This window comes from Gymnoscopelus microlampas (assembly GCF_963454915.1).
Source record: "Gymnoscopelus microlampas genome assembly, chromosome: 2".
Lineage (NCBI taxonomy): Eukaryota > Metazoa > Chordata > Actinopteri > Myctophiformes > Myctophidae > Gymnoscopelus > Gymnoscopelus microlampas.
Genome location: NC_139939.1, coordinates 8,817,250 through 8,836,288, shown reverse-complemented (window position 1 = coordinate 8,836,288; position 19,039 = coordinate 8,817,250). Strand labels below are relative to the sequence as shown.

The 19,039-nt window shown below is 42.7% G+C and overlaps 1 protein-coding gene across 1 annotated transcript in view; it reads left to right on the top strand.

Annotated features, from left to right (window-relative positions):
• LOC311037635 (uncharacterized protein) overlaps positions 1-17,948 on the top strand; it is a gene marked incomplete at its 5' end in the record, with an annotated part of 38,619 nt that extends 20,671 nt beyond the window's left edge. The window contains 2 exons of the mRNA XM_084046870.1: positions 16,837-16,949; positions 17,225-17,948. Coding sequence (XP_083902996.1) covers positions 16,837-16,949; positions 17,225-17,348 — 237 coding nt within the window. The 3' untranslated portion in view covers positions 17,349-17,948. The remainder of the gene's footprint in view (positions 1-16,836; positions 16,950-17,224) is intronic.
• Positions 17,949-19,039: the final 1,091 nt, after the last annotated feature.

Sequence of the window (19,039 nt, the reverse complement as noted above, 5' to 3'; positions counted from 1 at the left end):
ACTTTAGTCACTAGTTACTTTACAGATATAAATGATTACATTATTAAACATACATTAACCACTTTAGCCCTATTTTATACCTAGGCTATTTGAAAATAGCAGATACAAGCTCACAACGCGTCGCATCGCTTGTAGATATTGTGAGCTTGTAGCTATTTTCAAACATTTTAGTACTTTTACTTTTGATACTTTAAGTACATTTTGATGCCAATACTTTTGCACTCTTACTCAAGTACATTTAATTGCAGACTTTTACTTAGAGTACCTCTACATTGCAGTATTGATACTTTTACTTAAGTAAAACATTTGAGTACTTTTTCCACCACTGCTTGTCTGTCTTTTAGGCATAATGATTCTGTGAGTTTCTGCTGTATGTTAGAGATATGTGCTTTTACTCTTTGTTTTACGTAGATTTCAACACCTGTGTTTGCTGCTGGCCAGGAGCCAGGGCTCCCTCGAAAAAGAGGTTTTGTAATCTCACTGTGACTCACTTGGTTAAATAAAAATCGAATATAATTATTTAAATGATGAAATCTAGCGGCTATATTGAATAATATGTCCCAGCCTACATTATGCATGAATCATGAGACCCATTTCACTGTGTAATAGGGTCATGTACATACGTACGTGTGTGTGTGTGTGTGTGTGTGTGTGTGTGTGTGTGCGTGCGTGCGTGCGTGCGTGTGTGTGTGTGTGCACTCTCATGGGTGTGTGTGCACTCTCATGGGTGTGTGTGCACTCTCATGGGTGTGCACACATCCAGAGAGAGAACAAAGAGAGCAATAGGGAAGCAACAACACAAGCACATGCCCTTGTGTGTGTGTGTGTGTGTGTGTGTGTGTGTGTGTGTGTGTGTGTGTGTGTGTGTGTGTGTGTGTGTGCGTGTGCGTGTGCGTGCGCGCGCGCACACGCAAGCACACACACAAACGGCTTAAAGAAATAACACGCAATCTGACGCACAGAGGCGACTTACCGTATGCTTGTAAAGTGAGAACAAATGCTCTCTCTTTAGCTTGGATCTGAAACCATATACGTCTAATCTATATCAAAAACACATCCCATAGAGCCGTGGTTCTCAAAGTTGGGTCCAGAGGCTCTCAGGTGTTCCTTTATGGGGTTCTAAATTGACCCTTACAAGTGTGTAACTCTGACAGTATTACAAAAGGAACCAAATGGACCATTTGTACCCTCTCAGGGTCAAATTAACACTGAGGATTTTAGAGTGTACATTGGGGTCCCAGACATTAAAATCATATCGGGGTCTGTGGCCTAATAAATGCAAGTCAAACTTTTTTGATTGATTGATTGATTGAATACTTTATTAACAGATTGCAAAATAGCACAGTGGTACAATTATACAATGATGCTAAAAGGATAACACAAAAGGTCCTGAGGGCTTGTTTCCATTGTGGTCCTACGTGTTCAATTCATCACGATGGGCCAGCGGTCCGGGCACTTAGGCTCCAATGTAACCTGACAGTGCATCGTGGGTTCGAGTCCCGTTCCTGACGATCTTTACTGCACATCTCTCCCCATCTCTCTCCCCCCGTTCCCTGTCTATAAAGGCAGAAAATCCCCCCAAAACATCTGGGAAAAACCTTTTAAAAATAATTGACTGGGGCTCCTTAATAGGCTCTATTCACAGAAGCCATATTATCACTTCCTTCACAGGTGTTACCAATGATACTAATGAAGGCTCTGTTCCATTGTAGCACAGTGGTTTCCACGACCCCCATAACTCTGAGAGTGTACAAATGGAACCAAATGGAAGGGTCCATTTGGTTCCATTTGTACACTCTCAGAGTTACACACCTGCTGTAAGGGGCCATTTGGAAGCCCATGAGGGTCCCTGGACCCCAACTGTAGACCCACTGGTGTAACAGAGTGTTTCCAGTGAGCCAACATGCACAATATCATCACCCTGACTCTGTTTGACCAGAATGGAACAGAGCCTTCATTAGTATCATTGGTTTTGATTGATTGATGTACTTTATTTAATAAGACATGAGAACAGTACATAACAGTACATGGAAGTACAAATTCGCAATACAAGGTCTACTAAACTGGATAGCTCATTAAGCACTTAGCTTGTTTAAGATGAGATCCCCATGCACACAAATCATGATGAAACACCTGTGAACATCTGTGAATGTGAATTCACAGGTAACACCTGTGAATGTCTTCATAATATGGCTGCTGTGAATAGAGCCTATTAAAAAGGTTGAGGAGAATCACTGCATTTGGGGGGGAAACACCAATAAACCAATTCTTGCTCAGTAACCTGTGCTATAAATAGTCAACAATGATACATGAACTTTCATAATTGGCCAACAACAATTCCACAATTGTGCCCAATCACCATCATGTGTTAACACATTTTGCCATTGCTCTGACATGCATCAGCAGCAGCCTCCAGGAATGGGATGCTGCTGCTCATTGTGTTCCAGCTTTCAGCCAGGGTTGCCATGTTCACTTATTATAAGCGACTATGGGCTTAATTGTTTCTCTGTAAAGTTGCCTGTAAATATTGGTGGTTGTGTTTCTTTGGGCTTGTTTCTAAAGTGTAGTTGCTTATTTGGGCTTGTTTTCTAGGATTAGGTTTGTTTAAACCAGTGTTTAAACCAGTGGTTCTTAAATTGGGGGTCCTTGCCATGAAATTGCATTTTCATGGCAAGGACCCCCAATTTCATATGTATTTGTCCGCGGACGCGGACCCCCCATCTGAACATGTTTTGTGCCAGGGACCCCCATAGAGTTATGGGGACCCCGGGCCCATACAAGATTTGGGTTGTTGAAATGTTTAAAAAACATTCCACATATGTCACTTTTTTCAAGATTGTTTTTAAAATAGCAGATCTACAAGCTCACCGCATGTTGTGAGTGTTGTAGGTTTTAAAGTGCTCATGTGGCACTTAAGTGTATAGTCACTTCTTTTGGGCTTGTTTTTATAGACATGGTTGCTTGTTTCTCTCACCCAATCTGGCAACGCTGCCAGGCAGTGACATCATTCCCCTTTCACCCACTTCTCTGCCGGCTGCACGGCGAGGTTACTATCGGTCAAACCGAGTGTAATCTCTGGATCCCATAGCCCGTAGAGGCAAACCCCGCTGCGATTAGACTGGCTGGGGTTTTTCAAGATTCTTCGCCATTTCTCTTGAGGAAATAGTGTAAATCACTGATTTATAACGTGATATAATAAAACATATACGCGTAAATGAGACATGTATTCATTTAAAACAGTGGGTTCCTTGCAACCAATTTAGCCAATCACAGTGCGGCTATATCCCCTCCGGGACATAGGATCTAGACTCTGCTAAGCAACTGAGAAGCACCAGCAGCAGAAAGAAGGCAGTGTTGCCATGTCCGCTTATTATAAGCGAGCCTGGGCTTGTTTTCCTGTAAAGTTATTGTAAATATTGGTAGTTAGGGGGTGCGTTTTATTGGGGCTTGTTTCTAAAGTGTAGTTGCTTATTTTGGGCTTGTTTCTAAAGTGTAGTTAATTGCTTATTTGGGCTTGTTTAGTTGATTATTTGGGCTTGTTTCCTAATGTTGTTTAAACCAGTGGCTCTCAAACATTTTCATGGCAAGGACCCCCAAATGATATGTATTTGTCTACAGACCCCCCCCCCATCTAAACATATTTTATGCCAGGGACCCCCATACAAGATTTGTGTTGTTAAAATATTTCAAAAACATTCCACATTTTGTACTTATTTTCAAGATGTGTTTGATAATAGCAGATCTATATGACGCGTTGTGAGCTTGTAGATCTGCTATTTTCAAATAGCCAACGCATACAGGACCCCCAATGGAAACAAGACATAGTGCTTTCTTGGGTTTAATCCTTTTAGCATCCTTTTGTTTTGAACTGTACTTTCTGTGCTTTTTTTGCAAACTGTTAATAAAGTATTCATTCAATCAATAAATCAATCAATCAATCAATCAATCAATCAATCAAGTGCTCATGTGGCCTATACTATAGTCGCTTCTTTTGGGCTTGTTTTCCTAGACCTGGTTGCTTGTTTCTCTCACAAAATCCGGCAACACTGACCAGCAGCAGAAAGAAGGGGGATGTCTGTGAAAGAATTGAGATCATCATATCATGTCGTGATCAGTTCTCTGTTTATGATCCTGTGGTTTATAGACATCTCTGGAGACCTTTCTTTGCTTTCAACCGACCTTGTGTATTGTGCAATTAAACAAAACATAATCTTACACAATATAGGGCAGGCTCAGGCTGCATTATTATAACCAAAGACGCGAAGATGATTTTTTTTTTATTCAGAGCGCAGGCAGGCAGATAGGTTGCAGGTTGGAAAAAGTACTCAAATGTCTATTGCTTAAGTAAAAGTGTCAATGGTGAAATGTAGAAATACGCAGTTACAAGTAAAAGTTCGGAATGCAACATTTACTTGAGTAAAAGTAGGCTACAAAAGTATTGGTATCAAAAAGTACCAAAAGTAGAAAGTATTAGCCTATGCAGAATGTCTCATTTCACAAGTTTTCAAATGTATACACATATTTTGAAAATAGCAGATCTACAAGCTCATGCATTATGTAAGGTATATAAGGCTGAAGAGGTTAATGTATGTTTTGTAATAAAAAATAAAAATCTACAAAATAACTACAGTTCAAATAATTGTAGTGGAGTAAAAAGTACAATATTTGGTTCTGAGATGTAGTAGAAGTAAAAGTATTGGGAATACTCCAGTAAAGTACAAATACCTAAAAAAAATTGCACTTGGAAGTACAGCAGAGCACTTGAGTAAATGCACTTTTCTCCACTGGCAGCAGTAGGTCTGCGTGCGTGGCAAAGGAGGGATGTCGTCCCCAGGAAAAGACTTTCTCATTCTCTCACAGGTGTTTTGGGGGGATGATTTGGGCCAGAGGTGCATGACACAGATTTCTGGCATATTTCCTCTTTTGCGGTGCTATTTATAACCCTCCCACAGCACAGACACGCTCCCTCCCCCATCGTTTCGTGGGGTTACTATCGGACAGTCTGCTCCACCAGTCTCATCCAGGCTGTATCTCTATCCAGTAATAGGCTCTATGCACAGCAGCCATATTATCACTTCCTTCACAGGTGTTACCAATGATACTAATGAAGGCTCTGTTCCATTTAGTCTAGCACAGTGGTTTCCACGGGTCCATTTGGTTCCATTCCATTTGTACACTCTCAGAGTTACACACCTGTAAGGGGCCATTTGGAAGCCCATGAGGGTCCCTGGACCCCAACTGTAGACCCACTGGTGTAACAGAGTGTTTCCAGTGGGCCAACATGCACAATATCAGCCCCCTGACTCTGTTTGACTAGAATGGAACAGAGCCTTCATTAGTATCATTGGTAACACCTGTGAATGTCTTCATAATGTGGCTGCTGTGAATAGAACGCACGTGCGGGCACATATTCATTTTGTTCTCATCACAGCTATGTCTATTATAGACCTGCTAACAACACGCAGTCATTAAAAGAATGATATCACATCACACCCGACCAACATTCATGCAGCTTATAACACAGCAGCCAAAGTAGGCTAGTCAAATGTTTTACTTAAGTAAAAGTGTCAATACTGCAATGTAGAAGCACTCTGTTACAAGTCAAAGTCCAGAATTCAAATTGTACTTGAGTAAAAAGTATTGGTATCAAAATGTACTTAAAGGACAACTTTGTTTTTTTTACAACCAAGGTTTATATTTTAAAGCTTGTAATTAAAGTAAATAAAAGATGAGTGTTTTTTTTTTTGCCACCGGACAGAATGCCCCCGCCCACTGTAAAAAATATGGTGAAAATTGCTAAAATCTTTTATTTACTTTAATTACAATCTAAAACATAAACCTTGGTTGTAAAAAAACAAAGTTGTTCTTAAAAGTCTAGACAATTGGAAATACTCCAGTAAAGTAAAAGTACCTAAAAATTGTACTTGCGTACAGTACTTCAGTAAATGTACTTAAGTTACTTTACACCACTGACAGTAGCTCAGTTTGTGGCATGCATGTGGTGCAGACTGGGGTTACTATCGGTCAAGTGAACTGGGACTGTGCTGTTTTAACCTGACTGTACCAGCTAGTACACCTACAGTGATTCATGGCTGCTTGGCTATCTGAATAGTGAATTACAATGCATATATGGGTCAATAGGCCTGCCAAATTGTGCATCCTCCCCCTGACAGAATGTGTTCCAACTTCCTCCCTCAGCAGTGCAATGATATAGCGCAATAGCGCAACCCCCCTTCTTCTCTCTCTCTCTCTCGCTCTCTCTCGCTCTCTCTCTCTCTCTCTCTCTCTTACACACACAGGCTGTTTTCATCCTGTGTCCATTGATGCAAAACAGGTGTGTTGTCACACCTAGCTTGCAGTGTAGGCCTAGTGTGTGAGGAATCACTTTAAAATAAACATTAAGGCAGAATTAAAGGGATAGTTCACCCAAAAAGGGTTATAATGGAGGAGGAGGCAGCTGCTTACTGTATAGGCTCAGATGTACTGCTGTCAATGGATCCTACGACTAGATAAGCTACGGTAACTAAAATGTTGTCTGAAATAGAACATAGTTCACCCCCAAAAGGACTTTTTTTTCCTGTCGATTAGTCATCCCATGGAGACTTAAATTAATGGATATATTAAAACAAATTGTCGCATTCCTAAACCAATAATTTGATGACCAGCGGATTGGTAGGCAGCGGTTCCGGTAGGAGACACAAAGGAGACTCTTTGTGTCTTCTACGGTGACCGTTTGTGTCTCCTACCGTGTGACCGTGTCTCCTACCGTGACCGTCTCCATGGGGTGACTATATAGACATAAAAATTGTCCTATTTCCTATTTCAGACTAAATTTAGTTACCGTAGCTTATCTAGTTGTAGGATCCATTGACAGCAGTACACCGTGGCCTACACAGTAAGCAGCTGCCTCCTCCGTGCTGAAATGACACCGTTGAACTTTTAAAGTCGAGCCAGAAGATGCATACTATTTATTGGAGCAATGGAGAGGTCAGGGGCAACTGTAACGTCTCAAATCAGAAACAGAACCATGGAACTCATTATGCACATGGTCTGTTTGATCCCTCTCTGCCTGCCAAGGGACAGCATTCCTTTTTTTCTGCCAAGGTTCATTTTTGAGGTATGAAAGTAATGTATTTTTCATCTACAGTATTTTCCTCATATACTGCCTTAACTTTTTTATGTCTGTGAATTAGTCTAGTTTTCAAGACCATTGTGTAACAACACAATGGTGTTGTTACATAACCCCCTAAATTAACCCCCTAATAACCCCCTAAATTCGGCACCAACATTTGACGTAGAATTCTATCCCCTACCAGCTTGACCCCAGAGAGTCAAACAACGCACTCCCTCAGCGAGCTCCAAGGAAGGTAAATAAGGGACGTACTGGACGCCGCGGATGTGCCATGGCGCTCACGGGTGGCAAACTCGCCCTGGAAGTTCGGTGAAATTACATTGGAGTCAATGAGAGCCGGCTGGACCAGCTTGTGAACAAGCACTATTTCTGAATGATTTGGTCATATATTCGGTTCAGGAATATAAAAGAAGACATAATCATAGGTTGTTTTGTGATCACTGGTTTTTCGATGTGCTCAGTACGTCATTTTATTGAGGCATCTAAACAGTGGTATCGTGGTAATTATTTATAAACCGGTCCACCTGGCTCTCATTGACTGCATGCAATGCATTCCATCGAACTCCCGGCTGCAGTTTGCCACCCAGTGTGACGAATCTGGTGGCTGGAACTGCTGGATAGAGAAAAAGTCCTTTCCTTAATGTACCTTCCTTGGCGAGCTCCAGGAAAGAGCCCTGTGGGAGTGGCGTCCTCTCCTAGCTAGCAGATGTATTTTTGTTTTTGTTTTACGTTTTTACAATTTTTTCTCCCCAATTTAGTCGTTATGCCAATTGATTCCTCCCCACACACATTTGTGTGTTGTCACCGCTGTTGTATCCTACTGACTCACCTGCCAGTGAGGAGCCCCCACCGAGAATGACGCGTAGAGCCTTCGTACTTCTCCTCCCGCCCAACACTCCCTGCTGACAGGAGGTGCCACCCCAGCCTGTAGGAATACGTTCGGTGGGTCACTTTACCACTGTGCCACCCGATCGCCTATTTCGGGACAATTGTAACACTGTTACATTTAACCCGGACACTATCAAAATGATGTCCGCCTTAGTAACAACATCAAAATAGATTCAAGCTCGAACGGCTGAAACTATTGTTTTTACCAGGTCTGGTACGTTATTGTGGCCTCCTGGTGGCGCTATAATAGGCCAATGTGAAAAGGGTGCCATTTCTTCTTAGGCCTTTCATGGAAATCAGACACTGCATTCATGATTTTGTTCCAGAAATGTGTTTTGCTAAATTAGACCTGCTGGTGGCGCTATAACAGGCCAATGTGAAAAGGGTGACATTTCTTCCTCGGCCTAGTGGGAATGTGCACGACTGGGCCAACGGTGCCGGAGATTAGCTGGTCGCACACGGGACAGACGGACGGACACACGGACACACAGACAGGGGGTAAAACATACTCTCGCCATGCCGAAGACAATTAGGTATGTAACAATGAGTGTAGGCCACCCAGCCTGGCAGAGATATGTGCTCTGTAAAGTGCCCCTTTCTAGAAGGACTTCATGATTTCATACAAAATGATGTGGTTACATATGATATTTGACACAAACAGGCCTGAAAACAGGTTGGGTTTAGTCTTATAATAATAATCACTGATGATCATCATATTGAGGAAACAACTCTCATAATAAGTTATGATACAGGTTCCTCAGGTCAGCTGGCTAGAGGCTCATAGTTGTCTCACAGACTAAACTCACAGGGGTGACCATACCTTCTCTGTCTTAGATCCTACACAGTGGAACAGCATCATCCTCCCTGTCAGATCTGCTCCATTCACTGAATCCAACATTATGTTTTATTCACTAGCTATTGACTCCCACTGATATGATTTATCATTGTTGTATCACACCGTTTTTGTTTTACTGTATACATAGATGTTTTTTGTACGTTTGCCTTGACAAGTCACTTATTAAGAAATAATACAAATAATAAAAGATACTTATATGCATAGCCGTGGGAAGTGGGGGTGCTGAGGGGGCTGCAGCAGACCCTGAAAATAAGGTATGAAAAATATATATATATATATATATATATATATATATATATATATATATATATATATATATATATATATATATATATGCATAATGTGCCGTTTGTTGTTGGTCGTTATTTGGGGGGGATTTAGTGCAATAAGTGTTCTGGAACCGAATTAACCGAATTAAATTAACAAAATAACCCCAGAAACAGCCCAGAAACCGCAAATTTTCGTGCGTGCGCACACGCTGGGCAAGCATGCACGCGCGTGCATGCATGCGCATACAGCACCCGTAACCTATAACGTCTTCCCACGGCCCTGCTTATATGTTACACAGAAGTTTCTCACACTATGTGAGACTGAAAGTGGTCAAGAGGGTGGACGATGGGGTTGAGGAGGTGAATGCACTGTATAATAATACACAATACGAAACAACAGGAGGAAGGAGGGGGGGGGGTGGATGATATGACAACACATCATTTCATAAAATAAAGACCACCCTTCTCTATTGTTCATTCTGCTGTGAAGAGGTGAACCATAACAAATACCTGCAAGATGAATTAAAGTCATAAAGGTAGAAATGGCTGTCGCTTTACATTCTGAAAACATCGAGATCCAAGAGGAAGATGATGATGAGGAAGAAGATGATGACATAAACTATGCAAATGTCGAGACCAAGACTCCAGCTCAGCAGAAACATCCACGGAAGATAATACCTGGTAAGAGATGTTTTAAACGAGAGGTTGAAATATATTTAACTGATCTCACTCCCTCTGTATTCATATTCTTATTGTTAGTGTGTGTGCGTGTGTGTGTGCGTGCGTGCGTGCGTGTGTGCGTGCGTGCGTGCGTGCGTGTATTGTAATATATCTACTGTATTATCTACTGTGTGTGTGTGGGCTTTGCTCGCAGGGTCTAGTGATGTGTCTAGTGCAGTAGCCTATGCTATAGAGAGACGTTGCATGTAGGGATGCATGTGATCCTCCTCCCTTAGTCCCTGCCACTGACCAACCCAGTCTGGGTAAAGGAAGCCGAGTGCGTAAGTCTTCCGAGGTCAGTACATTGCCTCTCCTTCACCAAGAGTCTCCTATTGTGCCTCCACGAGGCAACACACGGTAACTGGCATCTCGCGAGGCCAGGCTAAACCAGTAGGGGATCTCGGAGCAGCAGTGGTCCCTATAGAGGTGAGGTGTGCAGACCCACACCAATGTGGACATGCCCTGGCACCCCACTAACACCACTGCCTCACTGTGGGTAAGCCCGGGGGGTGTATGGCTACGGGAGTAAACCCGAAGGAAAGATCTGTGCTCCGGGGATTCACAATGGGCAGGATACCGACAGACCGGATCTCTGGGAGTTCCCTGCAACTGAACTGAAGTCCCTGCAACTGAGACTGCCAAACAGCAGAAGGTCATCATGAATACTCATGCCGAGGCCATGTGTTTTTGTTTTTATTTGCAGATGTACATAGATAAATGTACTTGATATATATATCAGTATTTTATTTTTACTTGCACAGATGTACATAGTAGGTAAATGTATGAAATATATGTGTATACATCATTTTTGCCATGGACTGACTGAAAATGAGTGGTCAATAATATTAAATAACAGAAACACATGACTTTGTACTCCATGGTTGGCTTTACTATGCTGATAGCGGACTGTGGGGCGCAACTCCTCGCAGTCCCGGTTTTAAATCAGAGTTACCTTCTCCTAGACAGGTTGCCATCCAAGGCTATGAGCCCCATCTGCCCATCCATTTTGACCCTTAGCTGGGACAGTGGTTGGCAGACGCCAGGGCGTGTCCACACACCGGTGGGCCTGCACGTCATGCCTCTAGGGTCCACTGCTATTCCGAGATCCCCTACAGATTAGCCTGGGACCTCGCGGAACCCAGTATCCGTGTGTGGCCACGTGGAGGCACTGCAGGAGTCTTGGTGGTGGAGAGGCTGTGTACCGGCAGGAGGAGGCTTACGCACTCGGCTCCTCTTTTCACCCCCGCTAGGAGGCTAGCCGGTGGCAGTAGCTGAAAGCAGAGAGTAGCAAGCAGGAGCAACATGCAACACACAACATGCAACATGCACTGACTACAAGTACTTCTACGCACTACTGCACATGACGCATCACACACACCCTGTGCGCAAGCGCACACACACACACCCTTTCTCTTCATTATAGTCCTCGATTATGCGCTCAGGAAAGAAATCAGTGGGCGAGAGCAGGAACTTGGCTTCACACTAACGCCAAGGAAGTCGAGGCGACACCCCGCAGTGGTCCTCACAGACCTTGACTATGCGGATGACATCAGTTTGCTCTCTGACAACGTGGAACAAGCACAAGAACTACTGAACAGGGTAGAGCTAGAGTGCGCCAAGGTCGGCCTCAGGCTAAACGCCAAGAAAACTGAGGTCCTCACCTACAACGTTCCACCAGAACATCAACCTCTGACTACAACAGGAGGCACTGTGCTGAAAGAAGTCGAGGACTTCAAATACCTGGGCGCATGGGTCAACTCAACTGAGCAAGATCTTAAAGTGAGGAAGGCACTTGCATGGAGGGCCCTGAATGGCATGACCAGTGTATAGAACTCCAATCTCCCCCGCCAAATCAAACTCAGCTTCTTCTACGCGACAGTAGAGTCCGTTCTTCTCTATGGCAGTGAATGCTGGACCCTGAAACCAGCCCTTGAGAAGTCCCTGGACGGGTGCTACACCAGGATGCTGCGTGCAGTGCTTAACATCAGCAAGAGTGCGCATGTTACCAACAGAATCCTGTATGAGGGAATACCAAGGGTGAGCGAGAAGATTGCTGTAAGGAGAATGAGACTAGCAGGACACTGCCAAAGGCACAGAGAGCTGCCAGCCAGCAAACTGGTGCTGTGGGAACCAACACATGGGCACCGGTCAAGAGGACGCCCCACACTAACATACGTGGACACGCTCAAGAAGGATGCAGGAGCCCATAGCACCAATGAGCTGGCCAGATGTATGGAGAATCGGGATGACTGGAAGCAACGATGGAGGGCTCGTCTGAGGACGACCTAGAGAGAGAGAGAGAAACACATAGACCATAAATGCCAATGCGCTACACATTTTAAAACAAAAGTATTTCTGCATTCATCTCAACCTCACCTCTTGCATACTCGTCATGCTCAGTCTCTTCTGGAACGTATCATCCTTTTTTTTATATATATATATACATTTTTATCCCACGATTTTGTAACCCCTATTTTTTACACCCAGTGCGAATTGTCTATGTAATCCTGGGCACTACCTTCCCTCTGCCAACCTAGGGAGGCCAGGGCCGAGCTCATGCCTCCTTCAATGCATGAGAGCCAACTGACCTTCTTGTCACCTGACAGGGCAGAGTTTCCCTGGTTGGACGTAGCGCGTGGAAGGAACACGTTATTCCAACCAGTTCCTATCCCCTCCATCAGGCGCCCCCGGCTGGCCAGGGGGAGGCAGTATAGTGACCAGGATTACTGCATGTTTTTGTGAGGGTACCTACCCTAGGAGACACGGGGAGAACATGCAAACTCCACACAGAAAGGCCCTTTCGCCAACCCCACTTAGGGTATGGGCACTGATGACGCGGAGGAGAGAACACGCCTACAGCGTCCCCTGTGGGAATCGAACCCAGGACCTTCTAGCTGTGAGAACGTATCATCCTTGCATGCGATACAACAAACAAGGCTCTGACTCTGGAGGAGCAGGGACCCCTTAAAATGTATGTGGCACAAGGCCCACCGGCATGTGGATATGCCCTGGCTGCATACCAACCCCTGCACCAGCTTGGTTGAAGAAAGGCTACGGTAACAGCCCTAACAGATAAGGACTCTGCTGCCTTGCAGGAACACCTTGTAATGGGCCCCAGCTGTGGTCAAGCTGCACTACCAGCTGCACTACCAGGTAAGCGCCTCCCGGTGCTGGGGGCTTGGAACAGCCCTGACAGCAAAGGGTGACTGAAGGAGTTGTGTCCTCAGATTCACTATAGCAAAAGACACGATCAATGACGTTACGACTCAATAAAGAACTGGGAGCAGCAATGGCCGACAGTACCCAGTGGAAAGAAGTGGCATCTCAAATAACTAATGTTGCTGGGGACCCCCTGTAACCCCCGCAAGGTCCCCTGGGCGTCCTTGGACCCCACTTTGAAAACCACTGAACTACAATAGCCTGTGGGTAGCTTCACTGCTTTCTGAATAATGTGGCTTTCAAGCAGTTTAAGCCTCTTTTTTTCAACAATAGCTGAGTATCTTGACAAACCTACATCACTACATTTTCACTGGCACATCATAAAATAGTTTTGACCATGGGTGTAGGTTTTACTTCAGCAATCAGGTGGGGGTGGGACTGTATGGTACCACAGCCAACCAACCCCAAATATTTTAAAATAGCTGATGTTCGTGTGAGAATAAAAAACACACATTCAGACCTGCAGCATAAGATAGACCACATCCTGTTGAAGATGACTCTTAGACGCTTTTTTAAGGTCCTCTATTCCGCTGTCCTTTTTCTTCTGAGAAACAGAGAGAGAGAGAGAGAGAGAGAGAGAGGGGGGGGGGGGAGGGGCAGAGAGACAGAGACGGAGACGGAGAGGGAGCGGAAATAACTTAACGTCATCATGCGGCCGAAACCCACTGACGGAACTAAGTGTGCTGTGCACATCCAATCTCCATCTTTACACACATATTCACATATTTAGGAGTCTCTGAATAACGCAGAGACAAAAGTACTTTAACTTTCACCCATAGTGGACACCACACCACAATGCAACAAATGTCACCGTTTCATGCAGACACCAAATTAGGTACACATGTTCGAGATGTAACAATAAGTGTAGGCCACCCAGCCTGGCAGAGATATGCGCTCTGCAAAGTGTCCCTTTCTTGAACGATTTTATGATTTCATAAAAATGTATCTGGTTACATATATATTTGACACAAACAGGCCTGAATACAGGTTGGTTTTAGACTTGTAATGTTCACTGATCATCATATCGAGGAAACAACTCTCATAGAAGTTATGATACAGGTCCCTCAGGTCAGCTAGGTTGGGGTTCCTAGTTGTCCCACACGCTGAACTCTCAGGGAGCGTGCTTTGCAAGCTGGTCAAAAACCTACACAATCACACCACACAGTTTATTTGTCAAGTTATCCAAAAGTGGCAGCTTTTACTAAGGCACTTAGGCCAAGCAGAGCGCTTTTAAAAATGGAGAAATTACAATTGTTTAATCTTTTGAGAAATGGGGATATGACGTGCACCACTTTTTATCAGCTGTCCAATCATGACTCATGACTCATGAATCATGAGTGTCCCGACCCACAGGTTGAGAACCACTGGTCCAAGATGATGGTATCTCTGTGCTCCCACACCAAACTACCACCATCATCCCTCCTCCTCTTCTGTTCTGTCTAACAAAAAACTATAATAAACCTATTATTACCTAATATACAGTAATTACATCGTATTCACTATATATATATATATATATATATATATATATATATATATATATATATATATGTATTTTATATAATTAGGCAGACCTATTCATTATTAATACGTTTGTTTGGTCTGTTCGTTTGACAGTTTGACTATAAAATATCGATACATTTTAGGCGTTAAATAATGTCATGTATGTTGCTCAGTCTTGAATAATCTCACGTCTACAGCTACTAGTTTAAAACTGTATAAACATTCTGTATCCTTATGTTTCTGGCGATCACACAGGCACAAGACACAACGGCCCTCTCACACCCGCTCCCTTCATCCTCTTTTTTTCCCCCCAGCAGAATAAAGTGCTATAGATATCACTTTTTCTAAACCCATTTAGACCTGAGGCCGATTTTAAATCTAAATCCTAACCTAAGTTTTCTGGAAAAAAAATATAATAATTGGGTTGGGGTTAAACCATGCTTTATGTGCACTCAATTTTGATGTAATTTTTTTCATTATATTAGCATAATATTGCATTCACCTCAGCTGCAGTTGTTAAATCATACACAATATTAATATCATATGAACATCACTTGTTGCTATCTTACCTTTGGGATTTTGTTTCTAAGATTTTAAAAGTATCAAATAAAAAATAAGCCATGTCTTGCAGCATTATTTTGGAGAGCTTGACACTCAGATTATAAACACAACATCATTGGGGATTGCTATAGTTTTATCTCTACCTCTAAAAAATACATCCTAAACAACCTTCTAACTTTTCAAACAAGATATTAACTGACCTCCCTCCCTCCTGTGTGTGTGTGTGTGTGTGTGTGTGTGTGTGTGTGTGTGTGTGTGTGTGTGTGTGTGTGTGTGTGTGTGTGTGTGTGTGTGTGTGTGTGTGTGTGTGTGTGTGTGTGTGTGTGTGTCCAGTCAGAAGACGGTACAGGCTGGTTGGATTGGGTCTTGGATTGCTTTGTGGTGTTCAAGCTCTGCTCAACATTGGTCTCAGACTCTCTCTCTGTAAGTCAAGTTTCAGAACAGTGTATTTAATTTTAATGTTTTATATTTCTGTGGTGATTCAACATTCATTAATTTCATTTCAATATTAGCACGTACTGTATGATACCCCATACAAAGTATTAATAGTAGCAGTAGATTTAGTAGTTTGACCCCACTTGACAGCCATTTGGCTTGTAGTTTTCTTGCAGTGAGCCTCTATGATTCTAACTACACACACCAGAAAACCAGCTGTCATGTCAAAGCTGCCTACAGCCCCATAAGATAACATGGGAAATGGATGTGTCTGATGTGTCTCGGCTTGTGTTGGCTTCAACAAAAATAGCAGGTGTACAAGCTCGCAGCGCGGCACGAAGTAACGCACTGCGAGCTTGTAGATCTGCTATTTTTGAATAGTCAACGCAAACAACTAAAATGACACAGATGCTTTCACGGTTTTAATGGGTTAAGGAAGTCTGTTCAGAACAAAGTTGTAAATAAAACTCATCAGTTTGTTTGATTCTCCTTCTTACAGATTCTGAACTGATTAAAGAGAACAACAACCTCGTCAAAGACCTGGACCAGATACAGTCCAGATACAACAACATAACTGAACAGAAGGACCCGATACAGTCCAGTTTTGACCATCTACAGTCCAGTTTTGACCACCTACAGTCCAGATACAACAACTTAACTGAGCAGAAGGACCAGTGTGGTCTAGACCTAGACCACCTACAGTCCAGTTTTGTCCATCTACAGGCCAGATACAACAAATTAACGATACGAAATGACATCAAGAAGATTCTTTGTGGTCAGTGAGACATCAAAGTCGTTGTTCTTTTGTTTCATTGTTATATCATGTTGTTCATCATTTATCATTAATCTGAGAAAATGACAAAACAGTGACTAACTTTATTATTTTGTTATTAGGATCATCATTTACATTCGCTGGTGGTGTGTGTTATTACATCTCTATTCGGACGAGAACCTGGGAGCAGAGCAGACAATACTGTAGAGACAAACAATCTGACCTGATGGTCATAAACAGCAAAGAAAAGCAGGTGTGTGTGTGTGTGTGTGTGTGTGTGTGTGTGTGTGTGTGTGTGTGTGTGTGTGTGTGTGTGTGTGTGTGTGTGTGTGTGTGTGTGTGTGTGTGTGTGTGTGTGTGTGTGTGTGTGTGTTTGTGTGTGTGTGTGTGTGTGTGTGTGTGTGTGCGTGCGTGTGCGTGTGTGTTGTAACACATCTATTGTACAGTGTGTATTTCAGTAACCAGAATCCTTTCTGTCCAGGACTTTGTTAACACAGTTGTTAACAGATACCGTAACATGTGGCTGGGTTTGACGGACAGTGAGGAGGAAGGAGAGTGGAAATGGGTAGATGGAACGCCACTGACCACACCAACGTAAGACTTTACCTTCATTCTTCTATTCTTCATTTAAACTATCATTATAAACACGTTTCACATACCTTTCCCTACCTTTTTCTAAATGGTGTTAAATCCAAATTATATAAAATCTTATAATAAAATACCAACCAACCACACTGTCACTAACAGAAGTATACATGTTGTCTATTTCACTACCCTGTTAATTTGCATCTAATATCTAGAACATAATTTGAGGTCATGGTTAAATGTAATGTAAATGTATTGTAATGAATTAAATGGTCCTACTCCAGGTACTGGCGCCCTGGTGAGCCTAATAACTCTGGAGATGAAGACTGTGTTCTGATTCAAGATGGAGTATGGGTCGGCATATCATGTTCTGTCCTGGGCCATTGCATCTGTGAAAGAGTTATCTAGTGAAATGTTGGTACAACTACATGATGTCAAATATTTGGACAAATTGTACTTTGAAGTAACAATTGAAATGTTATCTTTATTTAGAGACACGTGCAGGAGGGTACCTGCCCCTGATGCCCAAAGTGCCCTTGTTTTAATTAAGGCATGCCCAACACCCATGGCCCTTATCAAGAAGAACATTTTATAAATAATACATTTTCTATAATAATAATCATTTATAATTACATTATAAAATACATGAGCTGGCTGCCATCAGTCAGGTTTCAGTTTCAGTTTTCACCTGATGCAGTAATGTCATGTTCCCTCCCACCTCGTTATGCTTTGCAGCTGCAAACACCATGAGACACACACACACACACACACACACACACACACACACACACACACACACACACACACACACACACACACACACACACACACACACACACACACACACACACACACATACTTATGTTTTGGTGCAGATTACACAAATGAGATATGTGTTCATTTCATTGGTGAGTTTTTGTGGGCTTTGTACAGAGATGGAATTGTCTCTGTAGCTAATTGTTTCCTTTCCCCCTACTTCCAATCAATGCTTTGTCTGCTAAGTGTTAAAGTAGCATACTAAATATACTATGTTTTATTATGAATATTGGTTGAATATGTTGCTACTTAAATGTATGTTCAATTAAAAGTTTCTACTGTCACTCAATGGCATTGCGCCATGTGTTCCCTTTTGTCTATACAGTAATTTGTCTTAAATAGATTTAACATTCAGACTCTAGTCTCTCCTGCGCTCCTGCAACAGAGCAGGAATTGACAGGAAGCACATTTTTAGAAAGTGAGATTAAATAAGAACTTTGCCAATCAAACGAGGGAAGGGTTGGGGCTGCACCACACCACCAAACATTATAATAATGTTTATTGTAAAATAGTTGAAAACAGTATTTAAAACAGCACTTTATGGTTACTCAGAAATATCCACTGGTAGCTTGTCAATGCTATTGGAAACAAATGGGGTCAGCTAGCCTGTACCTATTTGCACTACGACTAGATAAGCTACGGTAGCTCCCATGGACACTTGAATGAATGGATATATAACCTTTTTTTTGTCACATTCCTAAGCCAATCATTTGATATGCGTTCAGTGGGTCACTTTACCACTGTGCCACCCAAACTGATTGCTTATTTGTGTCTTTGAGCTGGGGGTTACTTATACATAGATGGTTTCTGTACATTTTCCTTGACAAGTCACTTATCAATAAATAATACAAACTAGAAAAAGTGCTCCTTGGAGCACAGGTCTCCACCAGGTCAGGTAGGTTATTGTGGCCTCCTGGTAGCGCTATAATAGGCCAATGTGAAATGGGTGCCATTTCTTCTTAGGCCTTTCACGGCAATCGGACAGTGCATTCATGATTTGAGGCATTTTGTTCCAAAAATGTGTTTTGCTAAATTAGTCCTGCTGGTGGCGCTATAACAGGCCAATGTGAAAAGGGTGGCATTTCTTCCTTGGCCTAGTGGGAATGTGCGTGTGAAATTTCACGGAAATTGCAAGCTGCGTTCATGATTTGAGGCATTTTGTACAAAACTGACCAATCCTGCAAACTTTGGAAACGAACCTTAGCCAATGAGGATGAAATCTGGAAAATTGGACAGATCCGTGTTGATCACATGACTATAGTCACTTATTAATAAATAATACA